Source organism: Solea solea, chromosome 12, assembly GCF_958295425.1.
Source record: "Solea solea chromosome 12, fSolSol10.1, whole genome shotgun sequence".
NCBI classification, from domain to species: Eukaryota; Metazoa; Chordata; class Actinopteri; order Pleuronectiformes; family Soleidae; genus Solea; species Solea solea.
In genome coordinates, this window is record NC_081145.1 from 11,393,270 (window position 1) to 11,412,141 (window position 18,872).

General features: G+C 41.9%; 1 protein-coding gene across 3 annotated transcripts in view; it reads left to right on the forward strand.

Moving 5' to 3' along the window:
* bicd1a (bicaudal D homolog 1a) overlaps positions 1–17,112 on the forward strand; it is a 29,129-nt gene extending 12,017 nt beyond the window's left edge. The window contains exons 2-10 of one of the 3 annotated variants that reach the window (XM_058645678.1): positions 3,224–3,436; positions 6,224–6,376; positions 6,937–7,434; positions 9,492–9,878; positions 10,036–10,797; positions 10,899–11,050; positions 11,554–11,761; positions 13,580–13,665; positions 15,044–17,112. In XM_058645678.1, the coding sequence (XP_058501661.1) occupies positions 3,224–3,436; positions 6,224–6,376; positions 6,937–7,434; positions 9,492–9,878; positions 10,036–10,797; positions 10,899–11,050; positions 11,554–11,761; positions 13,580–13,665; positions 15,044–15,158 (2,574 nt within the window). In that variant the 3' untranslated portion in view covers positions 15,159–17,112. The remainder of the gene's footprint in view (positions 1–3,223; positions 3,437–6,223; positions 6,377–6,936; positions 7,435–9,491; positions 9,879–10,035; positions 10,798–10,898; positions 11,051–11,553; positions 11,762–13,579; positions 13,666–15,043) is intronic. The other 2 variants (XM_058645679.1, XM_058645680.1) reach the window with 2 other exon arrangements.
* The last annotated feature ends 1,760 nt before the right edge of the window (positions 17,113–18,872 follow it).

Below are 18,872 nucleotides of genomic sequence, written 5' to 3' on the forward strand. Positions count from 1 at the left end.
CTCCTTTATGAATGTTATCTTAGGCTTTCAACTTCTACAGTATCTGTGTTATTCTTCACATGTCATCCGACCTAAATAACCGCGTTATGTTTGCCAATTAGGACACAGACGCAGGAGCACTATAAATCCATCACTGTAATGATACAGCGTGCCGCATTGTCAGCGGAGTTCCAGTAAATAGCCTGGAAATTACACATTCTTTATAATAGCAGCAGCGGGGTCGTGGCATACAGTATGTGTCCTGTGTTGAACGCTGAACCTCAGCCATCAGTGTCACGCACTGTGAGAGGCAGTAAGCAGATGGAGTGAGCGGCTCCAAGATGAATAGCTCAGCTCATCGTGGGTTTTTTGTTTTTGTTTTTTTTTGGTTATAAAACCATCTGACTCTTGTTTTAATCACTGCCTCCAACTGGGTTTTTCTTTTACATGTTGGGGCTTGTTAATGAAATGTATCATTAAAACTGGGTATGAAGCATTCATATGTCCACAGAGTGTGAAATTAGTGTATAAAAGCTGATATAGTAAGGATAAGGATTAAAAAAAGAAAAATGAACTATAAGCCCAGTTTTTTTTTTCTTTTACAATTTACAATACTTACAATAAAAAACTCCATGGAAGAGGTTGTTGAATACCCACTCAGCTCTGCATGGTTTTTGAATAACCCCAGAATAGAACAGTAAAGGTGAAAATAATATGTTAATTCTTTTTAGTCTTTTTTTCCTCTTGTCTTCAACCTCAGCTGGGCCCTTTGAGACCAGATTTTCTCTTTCCCTCCCGCCAGGCTCAGCTGTTGCTGTGAGGGCTGCAGTGCCCAGGCATTGGGAGCCCTCTTATCTTCAGCGAGGTTGCGAGCACATTCAGTTGCACTGTGCTTAGAATTAATCAGCTGTTTTGTTCTTGAGGTCCTCCCACTCAATCATTCACTCCAGTCACACTGTGCCCCAGAGAGTGAGAGAGGGCATGGAGGACAGTGTGAAAGAGAGGGAGAGAAAAATAGAGATGGAAAATGAGAATTCTAATGCATTACTCTGTGCATGAGTGTTTTGTGGTCATCGCGAAAGCAAAAACCCAGAGGATAATTTGATTGCTGAAATGTTCTGTGCATTTACAGAGGTTTTGCTATACTGGGTTAATTATTGTTGGCTTTGGTTTTTCATATGCTAATATTCACATTTGTATTTCAAAGAGAAAACAAAAAGCATCTATCGAACTGGAATAAATACGCCCACTGAGGGACTCATGCATTGACTGAATGCATAATGCTTAATTAATGCTGGTTTACAGCAGTAGATGTATTTTTATTGAGTGTAGCTGTTTGACCATGTCCTTGAATATTCTACAAACAAAAAAGTGTGCTGATGTGTGTTTCTTGACATGTTGTACAGCAGCTCAGGTGTAAGAGATGTGGTCAATGGTCGATAAAAGTATGTGGCCTTTGTATCTCTGGTGGTAAATTGGCTCAACATATTCAATATTTTATCTCCACAGTGGCTTAATAAGACAAACGTCCTCTCTGTACTACCTACTCGATATACACTAAAGTAGATTTCTAAGTACATTCCCTTTGTCTGACTCTATAGATATTTATAATGCTACTTTGTCTGCTCATAGATCAACGGGAAATATAAAAATGAAAAATGAGTAATGCAGTGGGAAGGAGGGACAGTAGCACACTGAAGCTCATGTCTTCTTCAAAAATGGTTTGCGTGTTGCTTATAAATGATTCATCGTGAAGAGAGAAAATGTTGCCGCTATAGTGAGGTAGGATTTGGAAGGCTGTGTGTGTGTGTGTGTGTGAATTATTAATACATCTGGATATATGGATCCCTTATGATTTGTGTTGCATGGTCAATTTTGTCCAGTGACTCTGTCCAGGAATCAAATCCTGAAGACTGAAATAACTGCACTTGCAGTATTGTCTACAGCAGGGGTGTCAAACTCATTTTTGTTCAGGGGCCACATACAGCACAATTTGATCTCAAGTGGGCCGGACCAGTAAAAATACTAAAATAATAGCATAATAACCTTTGAACAACAAGAACTCCTTGCTTTTTTTCTCCTTTGTTTTACATTTAATGAAGATATTTTTACAAAACATGAAATTTCTTGAGAAATATAAGTGCAATTTCAACAATATCGTGCCTAAATGTACTATTTACACATCACACTGGATCTAAAAAGGCACAAACATTTAGTCACAGGTATCTGGAAGAGAAAAATATTGTATTTGACATTACGTTTAGATTGTAATCGTAGTGTGAAATTTTAACAAATTCATCCTGTGGGCCGGATTGGACCCTCTGGCGGGCCGGTTCTGGCCCCCGGGCCGTATGTTTGACACCCCTGGTCTACAGTTTCATTCGGAAGTTGTAAACCATGAAATACTTTTCAACTAAAGCTGAGCCACTCACAGAGGATACTGTTGTTACAATCCTTAATTTCCCCCGCTGAGAAAGTGAAGCAGTGTATTTAATGAGGTACTAAAGCAGCAGCTGTGCAGGTACTGAGGAGCAGTAAGAGGACATAATTATTTGTCCTTCTGAACTCGGAAAAACAGGTCCATATAAGGTAAATGATAGATGTCTTACTCTTGTTTTGTGTTTTACAGCAGTTGGCATCTGTATTGTTACATAATTCCTCCTTCTACTCTCTCATTTGCACACCTCAGCCCCCCCCCCCCCCCCCCGTCTTGTCCCTTTAAATAATACATTATTCTCTCAACCTTACAAGAAGTAACTGCTCAGCAGAAAGCGAGTTGGTCCACACAGTTTTTTGTTTTTTGTGCATTTGCAACTGAATTAGGTTGGAACGGTATGTCAGCTATACTGTGGTGGGCCTGTTGAGCTGTTGATGCTACCTTTGATTTTCTCAATCAGGCCTCACATCCTTTATCATGACAAGGCAGCTCTCAATGCTGTGAAAAGCCGTGTCAGGAAAATGGGAACACAGTGTCTATTGATCACAGCGAAACAGCATCCCACACAGACAGAAGCAGGTGTCCCAGAGGGACACCCCTCAAAGAAACAGAGTAAAAATCAGACGTATGCCAAGGAGTTAATAGTGAAAGATTTACTCTGTATACCAGTGGATGCAAATCTATATCATGGGCTGAATTTTGTGTGATAATAATAATATTTAAGTCATATCTGTTTATATTTCATATTTTATTCATTTCTTGTTGTGTATAATCTTCTAACCTTCCCCCCTTTTTCTTCCTCCCCAGGCATTTGGCCAGGTTTACACCAATCAGCGTAAGGTGGCGGAGAATGGGGAGACCAATGAGGAGACGCTGCTGCAGGAATCCGCTTCTAAAGAGGCCTACTACACGAGCCGCCTGTTGGAGCTTCAGACGGAGGTGAAGCTAAGTCGTTCTGTGGCGTCCAATGCCCAGGCAGAAAATGAGCGACTTAACGCGCTCTTACAGGAGCTACGAGAGGTGAGCATTTCCCACACTCACCGACAAATCTAAAGACATTTTACAACCTGTCATCATCAACGAACCATGGTACAGATAGTGGGTGAAGGCTGCACGGCCTCTGTTATGTAAAGACTCATTGCTCAGTGTGGCATTTCCACAGGCATGGATGCTTCACTGACTAGTAGCACGCCTGGCACAACTTAGGAGTCACTGTCTGCTTATTTAAGGGCCACTTGCTGAAAACGTGTGCATATGTGATTTCCTCCTGATGATTGATAATCAAAACAACCAGAAGCAAACTCGACTTCTCTCAATCAAGTCCATTTGCCTCTCATGAAACAGTGACAGTGGTGTAGGTGCAAGCATGTGTTCACAAATGTATAAGTCTGCAGCCACTGTGTCGGCCAGTGCAAAAGTTCGAGCAGGGGTCAGACAGCGACCACGACCCCCCCCTTTGTAGGGGGCAAATCCGGTGCTAAGCTGGGGAATAAGTGAAATGCCCTGAGCTCGGCACATGTGTCGGGACAGAGTGAGCCGGGCTGCTCTCATCACACGGCACGACACTCACGTCCATTCATGAGTTCATCAGTGAGAGTTGTGATGTCCAGTCGTTTGTTTGAACCCTCAAACGTCAAAATGAATGAACACAATGTTATTAACAAGGTACATTTGTCAAGATATTCCACATAATGGAGCATTAAACAAAATCAATATTTACAGGAAACTGATCATATCATTGGTCTCCTCTGCTCTATGTTTTCTTGGTGAGGTGTTATTTTTCCTAAGAGCACCTGTCACCTGTTTGCATCATGATCTTGGCTTTCTGATGATGCCTTCTCTGTGTTTTTGAAAAACGGCATTAACAACATACAATATTCAATAGTGCGGAGGAGTCATCTTTTTCACCATGACAATCAGGTGTTGCAACCACTTGGGGTTTAATTTGTCAGGTATCGATTATGGGTGTACATCATACAATAATTGACAAATGTACATTCACTCATCCTGTCAGGAATAAGCTGCATGGTTGTGTTTTATTCTTCTCAGCCCCAGCTACATTACTGGTAAGGATGAATGAAAACAACATGGCTGCCAATGTATCACTGATGAATCAAAGCTGTCACAGTTACAGTCAGTCATATGAACACCAGGTCAGGGGGTTTCAGCTGTGTCCTGTAGCAGGACCAGTGTCATATGCCACACTCTCAGTGACCCCAACTGCTGTAGCCAAAAATTGTTTAAACCATTCAGAGTGAGGACATTTTGGCTGCTCCTCACATGGGGGGTTTTGGGGGGTTAAGAACTTGTTTTAGGGTTAGGGTTAGGCATTTAATTTCGGGAATGCATTATGTCTATGATTCTCCTCACTAAGAATGCTGTATAAGAATTTGTGTGTGTATTTGAGAGGGAGAGAGTGGGAGAGAGAGACAGCTGAAACTGCCCTATACTGGACTTTGCCACGATTAGCTTCAAGAGTATATGAGCTGCTGTCAGCCACTGTACAAATCAAAAGATTCATTGGATAGTAATGGTCTTTAGTTTCAGTCCAGTTGCCAGGCCAAAAATTGCCATCCGCCTCTAAACCCACATAAATATATAGAGGTTCAGTTGGTTTAAAGCCTCTAAAAAGCTTCAGTGTGTCTGTGACTGTGCTGTGAAAGCTCCCTCTTCCTGAGAGTGCTTCACATTGGCTCTGGGTCAGCACTTATGCAGCCATATGCACAGGGAGCTGCAGGGAGCACTGCAGTGAGAGAAACACCCGTATGCCCGCACATATTTCCTATATTTGGTGTTCGACGCTTCATACCAGCCAACTGCCTTGTAGTTGTATTGTGTTACAGAACAGCAACAATATTTTAATTGTAAGGTTATTGTTTTTCTTTGTAAATATGGAGGTAATACCATGTAATTTCTATGTTAACCACCGAATAGTCTCCTCATAACAATGTAAAATGTGTGTGGGAATTTCAACTTTATAATGTGGTAATTACATTGTGTATTACACTGATATATAGTCATTTTCTTTTCCAAGCTTTTACTCAAACAGTACTTTGGAAATAACTTGGTATCAATGTATCATTATCTCCTTATTATCACACTATTAAATTATTATTACCAAGCTGGAAATGATCACCATACAATTACTATACTGCACTGTAATATAAAGTGTAATCGTGTGGTAATAAAGGAATGATGCTACAATAATGCCATGCCATTCCCAAAGTAAAATCCAGGTAATAGCTTAGTCATAAGAATTAATATGGTCAGTGTTTTCACACCAAAATGTCACACACACATTTTCCATTGTTATTAATGTGATAATGCTTCCCTGTTACAACAACTACCATACTATTACCACATTGTCACCATAATGTTTAAGAATTACCCTTATTTTCTTATTTTGTCTTTTCTGACGTGAAAAGAGTCTGAGTTTTAAAACTAACAGAGATTGTGTTTATCTATTCACCTGTTCTTTCAGGAAAAATGTTGTATTAAGAGTTTTGTCAGCAGGAACTTTGCTGACACATCAATAGATTACCAAGCTGCTGCCTGCTGCACAGTATGCTGCACAGTATACTGCTCAGCATACAGTAGGACTGTTGTGGTCTGTGCATTTGACCCATAGACTCTTTGTCTTGTAGGTGACCAAAAAGAATGATCTCTGTGGGAGGGAGAGGGTGTCATAAATCTCTCCATCATCAGTGCTACCAGAGATTATATGAAGAAGCTCTGAATTCACCCTCTCTTTGTTTCTATGCTGTGCTCAACTTTCTTCTCCCTGCTTTTCTCTCTGCTTGGTTCTAGAGCAATGAGATGTCGGAGCTCCAGAGGAGCAGGATGAGGGAGGAGATCAAGGAGTACAAGTTCAGAGAGACGAGGCTTCTTCAGGACTACACGGAGCTGGAGGAGGAGAACATCACGCTGCAGAAACTGGTCTCTACACTCAAGCAGAACCAGGTCAGTATGATGACTTTCTACTCACAGCTTCAATTTACCTTTTACAAACATTTAATCTTTCTAAAACAGTAGACCTCATAACATTAAAACCATCTTCAGACATGGTCCAACTGAAACAAACAGGCCAAGTGTGGGAAACCTTTTATTAAATGGTGCTCATCTTACTCATCTGCCTTACCATAAGGGATTACATGAACCATTTCCAATTATTCAGAGTAATTATATATTGTGTATTGGCTGCATTCACTATGAAAGGATTTAAAAATTGACTTCAGCTGGTCATTGTAAGTTGATTTAAAGGGAATATTTTTAACTTGCTTTGTATCAGAATTAAAACTAACTCATACTCTTTTGGCCAAATTATCCAGCCCACATTTATAAGATTAGATTGATTATTTCTAAAAGCACATATTCATTAAAGTCAGATAAATTTACTGTATATTATTACATTAGAAATATCAAGGTACTCGGTTCGGTAAAAGCGGTTCGGCCTGGATTCTTATGTTCCAGAATTGAAATAATGAATTAAATATTTCCTTTTCCTTCTGTTCATCCCTCAGGTTGAGTATGAGGGACTCAAACATGAAATCAAGGTGCTGGAGGAGGAGACTGTACTTCTCAACAGCCAGCTGGAAGACGCGTTACGTCTCAAGGATATCTCTCAGGGTCAGTTAGAAGAGGCCCTAGATGCCCTGAAGAGTGAGCGTGAGCAGAAGAACAACCTAAGAAAGGAACTCGCCCACCACATCAGCCTGAGTGACAGCGTCTACGGCGCAGGGGCCCATCTGGCGCTCACTGTTACTGGCGTTGAGGGCCTCAAATTCCCAGAGGAGACAAATGGAACCAACGGCACCAGTGGCAGCACAGTCCCTGCTGCTAATGGCAATAATGAGGACAGCAACTGGTGCAATGGTCACCTTCATACAGGCACTGGGTTGACGAAGATGAATGGGGAGTACCGCCAGGGCCGGAAAGGAGAAGCCCTGCACCCTGTGCCGGACCTCTTTAGTGAGCTCAACCTGTCAGAGATACAGAAGCTCAAACAGCAGCTGCTACAGGCAAGTCATAGAAAATGGCCTTCAAGCAGGATCAGTAAATCTCACTGTTTGTTAAAGTAACACAAAGTAGGATTTGCTCTCAGGGTGCCCAACACAAGCAATACCTTGGTTACTCTCCTCAACACGCTTCTGTTTTTGTCATTCTTCTTCATAAAAATACAAAATGCAGGCTCTGGCTAATTTGTCCCTTGGTCCAGCAGCAGATAAAGACTGTAGTGGTAGATCGTTGTGAACGATGCCCTGTCAGGTTGATTAGCGTCGATTGAGCAGGAGGAGCAGATGCAAGATAGAGACTGACACGCACGACATCTGCTTTTAGCTCAGAGACAAGGGGACAGAAAGTGGGACGGCAACTGTCATGGAGGATTTTTGCAAGAATCTGTCTGACTATGTGTGATCTGAAAATTAGACCCATTAGACTGCCCTCACAGTTGTTTTTAAAACAGGGGGTTGGCTTGTCAAGTTTATCTTCCGCTCCAATTTCAAACTTGTCACTTTTCATCCCTCTTTATTAAAGACACCCCCCCCCCCCACATGCACCCCTCTGTTATTTAAATCAGTTAGACCTATCTTCAAGGTGCCAAGATTAGAAAAGAAAAAAGGGTAATTCACCCTTCCAAAGCAAATATATAACTTGAAACAGGCCTGTGATGGTTTAATTATTCTTGACGTCAACATGTGATTCTATACATCATAATAGAAGAGGTGATGTGACTCCTAATGAGTTTATGTCTTATCTGGTGAATGTGCCCTTTTTCTTAGGCATCGTGGGACACACACTCTCATCTAACAATATGAATCCATAAAGGAAACAAGCTAGAAGTTTTTTGACATTTGACAATTATCAAAAGGTACTAAAATGGTGTATAATCTCATTCATAATTAGTTTCACAATATGCACAGTCCAGTCTGTGGACACTATAGAAACCATGGATAGATGAGTGTCATGCTTAAATCTAATTATGTGATTACTGTACGTTTTGCCCTCGCTGGCCCCATTGGGAACTAGAAAATTAGATTATGAGCTGCTATGTTAGCAGTGTGCCTCTCTCAGTAGATACAATTACTCCCTAATCCATTTTCCTCTTCCAAGTTTAAACGGAACTTTGCAAGTCTGGTCCGTTTTTAGCCTTTTCCTCGACGGAGCTCTGCCTTGTGTCTACAGCTTTATCCTCACTGTCTTGTGTGTGTGTGGGTCATGAGATCTGACTTCACATGAGACCTCTGAGTTCGGCCATGATCTTGCAAGGCTGGTTTTCCACTAAAAGACGGTAGGGGGAGTGGAGACCTCCCTGCAACAAGCCATTTTACCATCACTATGACTCCAAAGCTGTTATATTAGGGTAAAAATCCTGCAGAGTTCCACTTTAATTATTCTAGAAAAGACGTAAAGACCGGCTGCATCAGGCTTCTACTTACTTGGAAAAGAAAGCTGCACCAAAATGTCAGTGCATACCTTTCTAGTGTCAGTAACAACAGTTAACCAATGATGATACATTGCCCACACTCACTGTTGGAAAGTGAACCCTCAGCCCAGTTTGAGGCCATGAGCACTCTGAAATCAGGGTTAAGGACATCTCTGTGCTTTGATTGATTGAGTTTCCATCAACTTTGATCATTCTCTCGGTCCCTGCAGTCATGATGCTGTCACCACCACCATTCAGCACCATAGAGAGGACGACAAAATGGTTTCCTTCAGACATAGCACTTTGAATCAAGGCCAAACTTTCAATCTTACTTTCATCAGACAAGTGAATCTTGTTTATTGCAGTCTGACGGCCCTTCAGGTGATTTACTTTTGCAAACACAGAGAAATGGTGTCCATCTGGCCATAAAGTCCAGGTGAATAGGCTGCTGCACTGATGGCTGTCCTTCATGACCTTTTTCTAAAGCCATTTATTAACATAACATCGACAGTAGCTGTTCGTATTCTAGTAAAATAGTGAAATGTAACAGAGTCACATAATATACATTGATGTTGTGTGTAAATGCTGAAGGATCTTTTTGATAATCATCATGAAACACTTTTTTAACTCATGTCTACATGTTTCCTTCAGGTGGAGTGTGAGAAGGCGGCACTGCTCATGAACCTGCAGGAGTCACAGACCCAGCTGCAGCACACACAGGGTGCCCTGACCGAGCAGAACGAGCGGCTCCACCGCCTCACCGAACGCGCCAATGCCATTAAGCGTCTCAGCGGAGACAAAGAGCTCGATGACCCTCAGGAGAGTGAGAAGCCCGATGGTGGGTCACCACCAGCGAATGGTCAACATGATCATGACATCCACGGGTTCGAGATACTGGAGTTTAAGTACAAGGTGGCGGTGACGGAAGTGATCGACCTGAAAGCAGAGCTCAAGGCCTTGAAGGAGAAGTATAACCAGGCTGTGGAGGGACAAGGAGACAACCATGGTGACGACAGGGTCCAGTCACTCACTGAACAGGTGTTTCATGCAGTCTTGTTGAGACTTTTTTAAAATAATAGTAATAGTGTTGCTGTGTTTAGTATTTGAGCAGAGTTATACACAGGAGAAAAAAGGATTATTATTTGACATTTTATATCATGTAACATCTAGTTGTCCAACGGATCTCTTCAAACAGGTAGCTCATCTGGAGCGCAGTTGTCGTGACGCGCGGGAGGGGGTGGCTAGCCTGGAGGCCGAGCTCCGCGGGGCAACGAACACAGCCACAGAGAGCCATGAGATGCTGAACGCTGCACAGGATGAGTTGGTCACCTTCAGCGAAGAGCTGGCACAGCTCTATCACCACGTCTGTCTGTGCAACAACGAGACACCGAATCGCGTCATGCTGGACTACTACCGCCAGTGCCGCGTCACACGCAATGGCAGCCTGAAAGGCTCTGATGACCCTCGGGCTCTGCTCTCACCTCGCCTGGCCCGACGCCTTGCTGCAGTATCTGCAGCGTTATCCTCTGAGTCCCCCCGCACTCTCATGGACTCCCCATCCAAAGACCCCCATCACAATGAGACTCCAGCCAACATGGTGGACTCTCCGCTCTCTTGTCATAGCAGCCCCACGCGCAACCTCACAGCCTCTCCGGTCATTAGCATCTCTCCATGCCCATCACCTTTGCCCTCAGAGGCAGGCGGGGACCTACGGAAGGAGCCCATGAATATCTACAACCTGAATGCAATCATTAGAGACCAGATCAAACACCTGCAGAAGGCTGTTGACCGCTCATTGCAGTTGTCCAGGCAGAGGGCTGCAGCCAGGGAGCTGGCACCAATGCTTGACAAAGACAAAGAGACTTGCTTGGAGGAGATACTCAAGCTCAAGTCTCTGCTCAGCACTAAGAGAGAGCAGATAGCCACACTCAGGCTGGTGCTCAAGGCTAACAAACAGGTGAAGGTTCTTCTTTGCTCTTAATACAAAATGGAAAAAGCCATAGCGTGTGGTTCCCACGGAAACTGACGAGTTACAACAATCCTTTCTCCCCTTTACAGACAGCGGAGGTTGCGCTCGCTAATTTGAAGAGCAAGTATGAGAATGAGAAGTCGATGGTGACAGAAACTATGATGAAGCTGAGAAATGAGCTGAAGGCTCTGAAAGAAGATGCTGCCACCTTCTCGTCCCTCAGAGCCATGTTTGCCACAAGGTGAGACAGAAGTTTAATGTATTAAAGCTCCAGTGCACAACTTCTATCACCTGCCCTGATGAAACACTACCAGTGTCCCTACATGTATGCTTATGTGATCTCGAGCTAAAAAAAAAACAATTGTCCAGCCCTACTGAACATCCAGGTTTATTTTTCTCAGTTGAAGCCACTTTGTGGATGTTTCTTGGCATTTTAAGCCATTGCCCTACGACTGTATGCAGCTGTTTACACACAGAATGTGGCTGTTGTGCTTCCACCTTTGCCTCATCAGTCGTAACGTGAAACACATCACTCCCTGTGTGCACAAGCAAAATGAACACCACTAAACTGAGAAACGAGAAAAGAGTCGTATGGAGCCGATCGGCTTAATTAGCATCGTGTGAACAAATTTGGTATTGGCAGCGGACGTTTGTTTATATTTAAGAGCTAACCACTATGACTTTAATGCAAATAAGGAATTGTGTCTTAAAATAATTATATTATTTTTATCTTCCTCTTCCTAGATGTGATGAATATGTCACCCAGCTGGATGAGATGCAGAGGCAGCTGGCCGCAGCAGAGGATGAGAAGAAGACGTTGAACTCGCTCCTGCGTATGGCTATTCAGCAGAAACTGGCCTTGACCCAGCGCCTGGAGGATCTGGAGTTTGACCATGAGCAGACCCACCGTGGCCGCGGCGCTAAAGTTCCCAAGATCCGCAGCCCGCCCAAAGTAAGTCACAGAGTACTTTCACGACTCCACCCAGACGCTCAGATCATTTCCACTCCCTGCAGCTCCCTGACCCTCAGTAGCCCTCCCTCTGTAGAGTTAACCACCTGTTAATCCATGTGTGTGCATTTCAACCACAACCACAATCACAACCGCAACCACACCATTTATCCATTCATCCATTCATTCACTTTCTGACACAATCCAGACCTGAGCTTCAGCTCCACCTGATGGAGATGCTCCAATTTGTCTCTGGACATCCTTGAGCATCAAACCTTAAACAGTATTAAGACATACTGTTCATACAGACCCTGAGCCGGCCCAGCGCATAAGCAAACTAAGGGGCAATTGTGTTTATCTTAAGTTATTTGTTTTTACTTGTTTGATTCAAGTTCAGCATCACCACGCTTAGTGCAGATTAATACTTGGACACTTTTGTGATTTTACTGCCTTCTAATGTTATAAATAAAAACAAGTGTGACACTGGTTTGGTGTAAGTAACACAACTATAATTAATGCTGTTCATACTGTTACATTTGCATGAATAATTGTCAAACACTGCTTACTCCAAGGTGGTGGGCCCTCCAGATCAAATTCAATGCAACTACAGCCCTGCCAGTAACTCCTCACTATCAACAAAGGCTAAAATCTGGTTTCCAATTTCTAACTGAAACATGCAGAAGTCCTCAGGGAAGAGCCAAGGACAGTCTGCTCCATCCTCAAAACAGTTGAGCGTTCAGTTAAATCTGATACACACCCTTCATAATTTTGCACCAGGCATTTGTCAGACTTCTGAATAGGTGCCAACACAAATAGAACCCCTTCTTCTACACTATTGGTGTATCAGTGTAGCAGAGCAGTGCAAAGTGAAAGCCAAGCAAAAAAGGCCTGCAGCATTTCTTTCAACATACAGTGGCTCCCAGCGCCTCCTTGTGGGAGACTTTGTAAATTACAACTTAGAGTTTGTTTTCACATTTTTCGCTACATTGAAAACCTATTTCAATAAGCCTTTAGGTGTAAAGTCTTTGCACGTCTCATATTATGGTCACATCTTATAAAGTCTGACAGTTTGACAGACACATAGTGTGTTACACTAAGGAACTAATGCTCATCTTTTCATGTTTTTTCTGTAGCATAAAAAAGAAACGCAAATTAAATCTATTCCTGCACCAGTGACCATTCTCTGTCACAACACACTTGTGCTGCTGCCCATTTACCACTAGGTGGCACTGTGTGGCCATATTTCTCTCTTTTTCTCTCTGTTCTCTCTGCGGGTTTGACCTCTTGTCCTGCCCTGTCCCGCCACAAGTAATTGCATTTCCAAGTAGTAAAACTGATTAGATATTTCATGGAACAAGGTGTTGTACAAAGGATCTATCACTAGATTAAGTAACCAAAAATAACCACATGACTCATGAGTAGCAGGTGTTCAGGAGTTGAACGGGACTGGATTGTTCAGTATTGGTCCCAATCTGTCCGTCTCTTGTTGGGTGTCAGAAATCAATGTAATGTTGGATTTGTGTGTGAACGCGTCAATGTTTGTGTCATGAAGTGCTTTGTGCCATTTTCGTCCAGTGTCGACTGTGTAGCTGTGCAAAGACTTGTTCTGTCAGTGTCAGTGTCTCAGATGATCTCAAACATTATGAAAAACTATTAACACTGGTACGTTTTACCTGTGAAAACCAATCACTACCGTAGTGTCCAGCCAGGTCTGAATCTTCATCTCTGACAGGCCTTCCCCTGTCTTGTCCCCCCCTGTTTTCTCTGTACACTTGTCTAACCCTGAGCGTCACCATTCTATATATCTGTCTAATTTATCAGTTTCTTGTAGATTGTCAGCAGCCTGCTGCCTCAATATCGTCACTTTCACCACAACTGAGGCGAGGGAGAGCCTCCCTAGCCCGCAGGTAACACGATGTAGAACCTGCTGCTAGAAGTCGAATCATCTATCTATCTATCTATCTATCTATCTATCTATCTATCTATCTATCTACCTACCTACCTACCTTCCTACCTACCTATCTATCTATTGTAGTTGTAGCCTGTCACACATTGACTTTAAAGTGGCCCTGCATGCGTTTACACTTTAACATCAATTAGTTAAGATCAGGTTAAGACTGAAGTCCTTGCTCTGCATAAGAAATAAACTCAATTCCCTGGACAAGGGAGTGAAAGAATATCTTTTCACTTTGCATGTACTGGTGTGCATGGCAGTTTTACACACATGCTATATGTCATAGTACTAACAAAGGTGTCAAAGTGCAAGGTTAACTTTGGATGGTCACTATACTTTTCTCTCCAGACTTTCATGGTAATATTTTCATGCAAATACAGCAAGAAGCTCCAGGTTAGCGACCCGGTCAGAACAAGGGTCTTTCTGCATGGAGTTTGCATGTTCTCCCTGTGTGTGTGTGGGGGGGTTTCTCTGGGTTCTCCCACGGTCCAAAAACATGCAGATTTGGGGATTAGGCAAATTTGACACTCTAGGTGGTAGTGTGCGAGTGAATGGTTGTTTGTTTCTATGTGGCCCTGTGATGGACTGGCGAACTGTCCCACCTTTCGCCCTATGTCAGCTGGGCTTAGCGCCAGCGCCCCACACCACCCTCATGTGGAGGATAAAGCAATAGAAGAAGTGAATGCAGAGTAAAATTACAAGTTGCGATTGATCCAACAGTGGGGAAATATTATGCAGCTTAGTCGGTTGTTGTAATTCACAGTTAAGCTCAAAACCATGAGGAAGTTTACTGTAAGCACTGCTCTCAGTCGCTAACATGTGGCTAATATTTGACTTTACCAAGAGACTGGATGGTCCATTGTTATTTTTGCACAAATTTAAAGATATTCACGAGGTAACAGAGGTTACGAGCCGCGTCAGTACATTTACATTTTTCAGTTGCTTTCTTTTCCCCTACCCTTGAACCTGGGGTGGTTTTAAGGGAATAGTTAGATTGTTTGGGATATTTATTTAAAGATCACAAATTTCCAATCTTTTACAAGATCCAAAGTGTAAAACAGGCTTCCAATCCAGCGACAACATATTTATTGGAGTCAATCTTTGCATTTTAATCTTAAAACAAAACATGCTTTTTTTTCACCCCCAAACTGTCTAACTTTTCCTTTAAGCAAATCACACCAGTCTTTTGGTCTTTATCACAGGTTGCATTGTTGTTTATCTGATGAAACCTTGTCCTTACAGCCACTGCTTCCCCTCTTCTACAGCAGTTAAAATGTGTTTTGCACTCAGCTCTGTTTATTCTCCTCTCCTGTGTCTCTGTGCTTTTACAGTCCTAAGTTTTTGGCAGACCTTCAGGATAACCACGCACTTCTGTCCAGCGGCAGTAACCTTCTCTCCCCCTGCGACCCGTGTAACTGTCTGGTCCACCAATCCCACCTGCACTGATCCTGACCTGCTGCGGCACCAGGCTCGACCCTGCGTCCGATTGGAGTCACGCAGACAGATGATCTCTGGATGGCAGTTCGTTCAATTTAAGTCGCTAAATCATATACAGTCCAGCCTGGTGCTTGATGGACTCTGTGACCCTCAACCCCCAAGTGCTGCACAGCAGAAGGGTTGCAGAAGAAGAGCAGGGTTGCTCCTGTCCTGGGGGAAAAAAAATGCCAGAGACAAATCAGGGGAATCCATTCCCTTATTCCCACAAGTATTTATTATTTATTGATTATTTATTTGCGTATTGATTTGTGGCAAGATTCTGAATTATTTATTATTTATTTTCTGTGTTGGTTGGTCATTCTTCAGGATGGAAAATTAAATCCTGTTTTGAAGGTGAAGAGTAAAGTGATAGTATACATGTACAAAGGAAAACCAGTGCAACAAAAAGCAGAAATTCCTCATTTATTTCACTGTTCAACCCTACATTGGTTAGATTTATCAGTATAATCAAAGATATACAGTATAGGGGTGTGAGAGTATGTTGGGTTTGACGTTGCTAACAGACAAATGAAGGTATAAGCTTTTTATTACAAGAGAACTATTCGCTGTAGTGGTGAGGGTTGGATTTCAACTACCTGTTTAATGCCACTAGTCTTTCTTGGGATGACTATTTTTTTATAAGAGCTTTTATTTGCAGATCATGTGCATTAAGACTATTTTATACTTGCGTTTAGTTTAATTTATTTTTTCAGCAGACTGAGGATATGGCTGCGTCTGTCGGTCTTTAGAGGCCGAGGTTGATAAAAGGAAGTTTGAGTTCAGGACTAGGGCTGTTGTTCTGGGTTTTAGCCATTTGAATTGCACAGGTTGAGGTGACCATGGAGTGATCTGACCTCTTTATTTTATCATTAGCTTTCAGCTGAGGATACCCTCAAAGGCTTATTTGGTTACTGTCACCTCTATGTCAGCACTGTATTCCAACCGCTTTGTCTCCTCTGCAAGGTTTTCCACTGTATCTGTCACCTCCCCAACCCTTTAGTTTCCCCCACAAGGACAAAGATATGACTCAAATTGACTTTGACAGTATTTCAAGCTGCCCTTATATGTCTATAAAGAGACTGTAACTTCTCTTTGTTGAGATGACATGCTTCCTCCAAACAGTTTATAGTACTGTCCAAGCACAATTATACAGTATGCATTATAGCAATACAGTAGTTGCACCAGTCAGGGACTGAACTGGAAAATGATTTACATAATATTCCAACCATATCTGTCACAATTAACTAACCAGCAGGCTGACGGTAAGAATAAGACGGAAAAAATCAACTTTGTCAAAGCAACAGTGGGAACACAGAGCTACCGTCGATTTATTTTGACAGAACTGAGATTTCATTTCTTATCGAAACACTTTTTTGGTGACCATGTCTGACTCAGATGGATGTAACAGAGTTCCCTCTCTCTCACCTTTCTAATGTCTTAAATGTGGATGTTGTTTTCACTGCTCTGGTTTCGTACTTCCTCCACATGGATGTGAAACAGATAAAACTACATACAGTGGTATTGTGGTGTAGTGACAGATAAAAAAAAAACATTTCCCATTAGAGCCGCAGAGACTGAGTGGAGTCTTTCTGTTCTCTGTGTATGTACAAGTTGTCCTTGTTAACAGTGTAGGTTGTTGCTTGTGAAACTACAGAGTGATTAAAAACATGTATGTATATCTGTAGTTCCAAAGGTCGCTTCTGATCTCGTGCAGACTCATTGGTGAGTTAACTCTCATGAATTTGTTGGCACAATATAGAAGTGATGGATAGAGACTAACTAATCCAGTGAAAGGAAGATACAGAAAAAAACTGCTTTAAACGGAATGATAGCTGTACTACAGTGGGTTTTACAGTTTTTCCTCTATTTTAAAACAGCATTTAATGAGTTTCACAAGTAAATTAAAGACATGTCCTTGAATTTATATGTGACTGTGTGTGTTTGTTTCTCTGTCCCACATTTTGTATTTAACTATCAGTGCAGACTGTGTACACACAGTAATTAATAGCTGTTTTTAATGATATAGACATTGATCCTCACCACTTTAAACCTTTAGCACACAGAGCATTTCGGCTGCTTTTTTCCATTACTATGTTAAAACATATATACAGAGACTATAAGCGAGTGTCTAATATCCTTTTTTTTCCACTAGACTAACTAGACGATGTGATGAAAAATTTCTTTCATTTTCACCAACTTCATAAACACATCTGAGCAAAAAGTACTAAAAATGTTTATATTTGTGAAATTTGGAAATCTGTCACAGTTCAAAGTTCACCTGGGTCGTTTTTTGTTTTTTTTATAAAAACAGTCTATTCGGTGACTTCTGCACAATCATTGCTACTTTATATCACTGCTAAAAATGTGATATAAAATTATTCATAACTTTGACTCAACAACATAAGAAGACAAAAAAAACATGTTTTTAAAGCCTGAATATGTGACCTATAAACCAACTGTGACCGGACAAGACAAGAAGAAGAAGACTACCGGTGATCTGGAAGGGAAGCATAAGCTAGTGTTGGGATATAAAAAAGTGGACATTTATGTTCTTTTTAATGGGAGGAAGAGGGTTACTCTGAAGTCAGAAATTGTGGTCAAGTGAGCCGTCATTTGTCTCTGCTTGGTCAAGCCATCCGCACCAACGTTTTTAAGTGCGCCCGTGTAGTCGAACTTACGGTGAATGTTGGGAGTCGACTGAGAATGTCAGCGCTTATTTGATACCGAGCGAGATCCCTTCCTGTTTTAAAAACCACAGAACCCGGAGAAAAGCTACATACACACGGGGAGAACATGAAAAACTCAATGCGGAAAGATCCTGGTTCCAACTGGGTCTCAAACCCAGATCTTCTTGTTTCAAAGGCAAGAGCACTAACCACTACACCAACCATGTAGCCCAGTGTCCCGCACAGACATTCTTAAATACTTCATCAGTGTGACATTTTTTGGTGTTTTTGGGTCATCTGTTACTGAAAGACGTCCAACGTTTAAGAGAATCTACACGAGGACAAATAGCTCACGTGGTTTAGTCAAAGACTGGAGTTCCTCAGGTCAGTGGTTCCAATCTTGGATCAGGCAACTTTTTAAGCACAATATTTAACACAGAGAGTGAATTGGTCTGAGAAAACCTGCGGAAGTGTGTGGACAGTTGGCTCAGCTGGTTAGAGAGCTGCCTTTCAGTCCTGATGTTGAAGGTTAAATTCCCTTATACTTGAAGGTTTAAGGTTCCACAGCCACAGTGAAGACTGAAAACCACCAAGAGCTTCTTCCAGCTATCAAAAGGGTTTGTGGTGTGGTAGATATGTTGGCGACTGTGAGGTGGTGCCAGTCTAGCTTTGGTTAGTTCAAATCCACCATGTGAAAAATGTTAATGTTTAAGAAGCTGTAGAATCAGAAAGCATGATTTCATTCCTTTAAAAAACAATAGTTTGTTGTTAGTTTACACCTGACATGGAAATGTGTCAGGATGCACGATATTATTTATTTTATTTATTATTTTTGGTTTGTGTATAAAAAAAAGACATTTGAGAATCATCATTTCCAGGTTTGAGAAACACTTTCTGGCCCAAACAAATACTTGATTAATGGAGAAAATAATAACATTAACATTTCCTGGATTCTTTGTCTTTCTGTAACAATCAGAAAACAACATCATTTGTATGTGAAGAGAAATGAAAGGTGTGT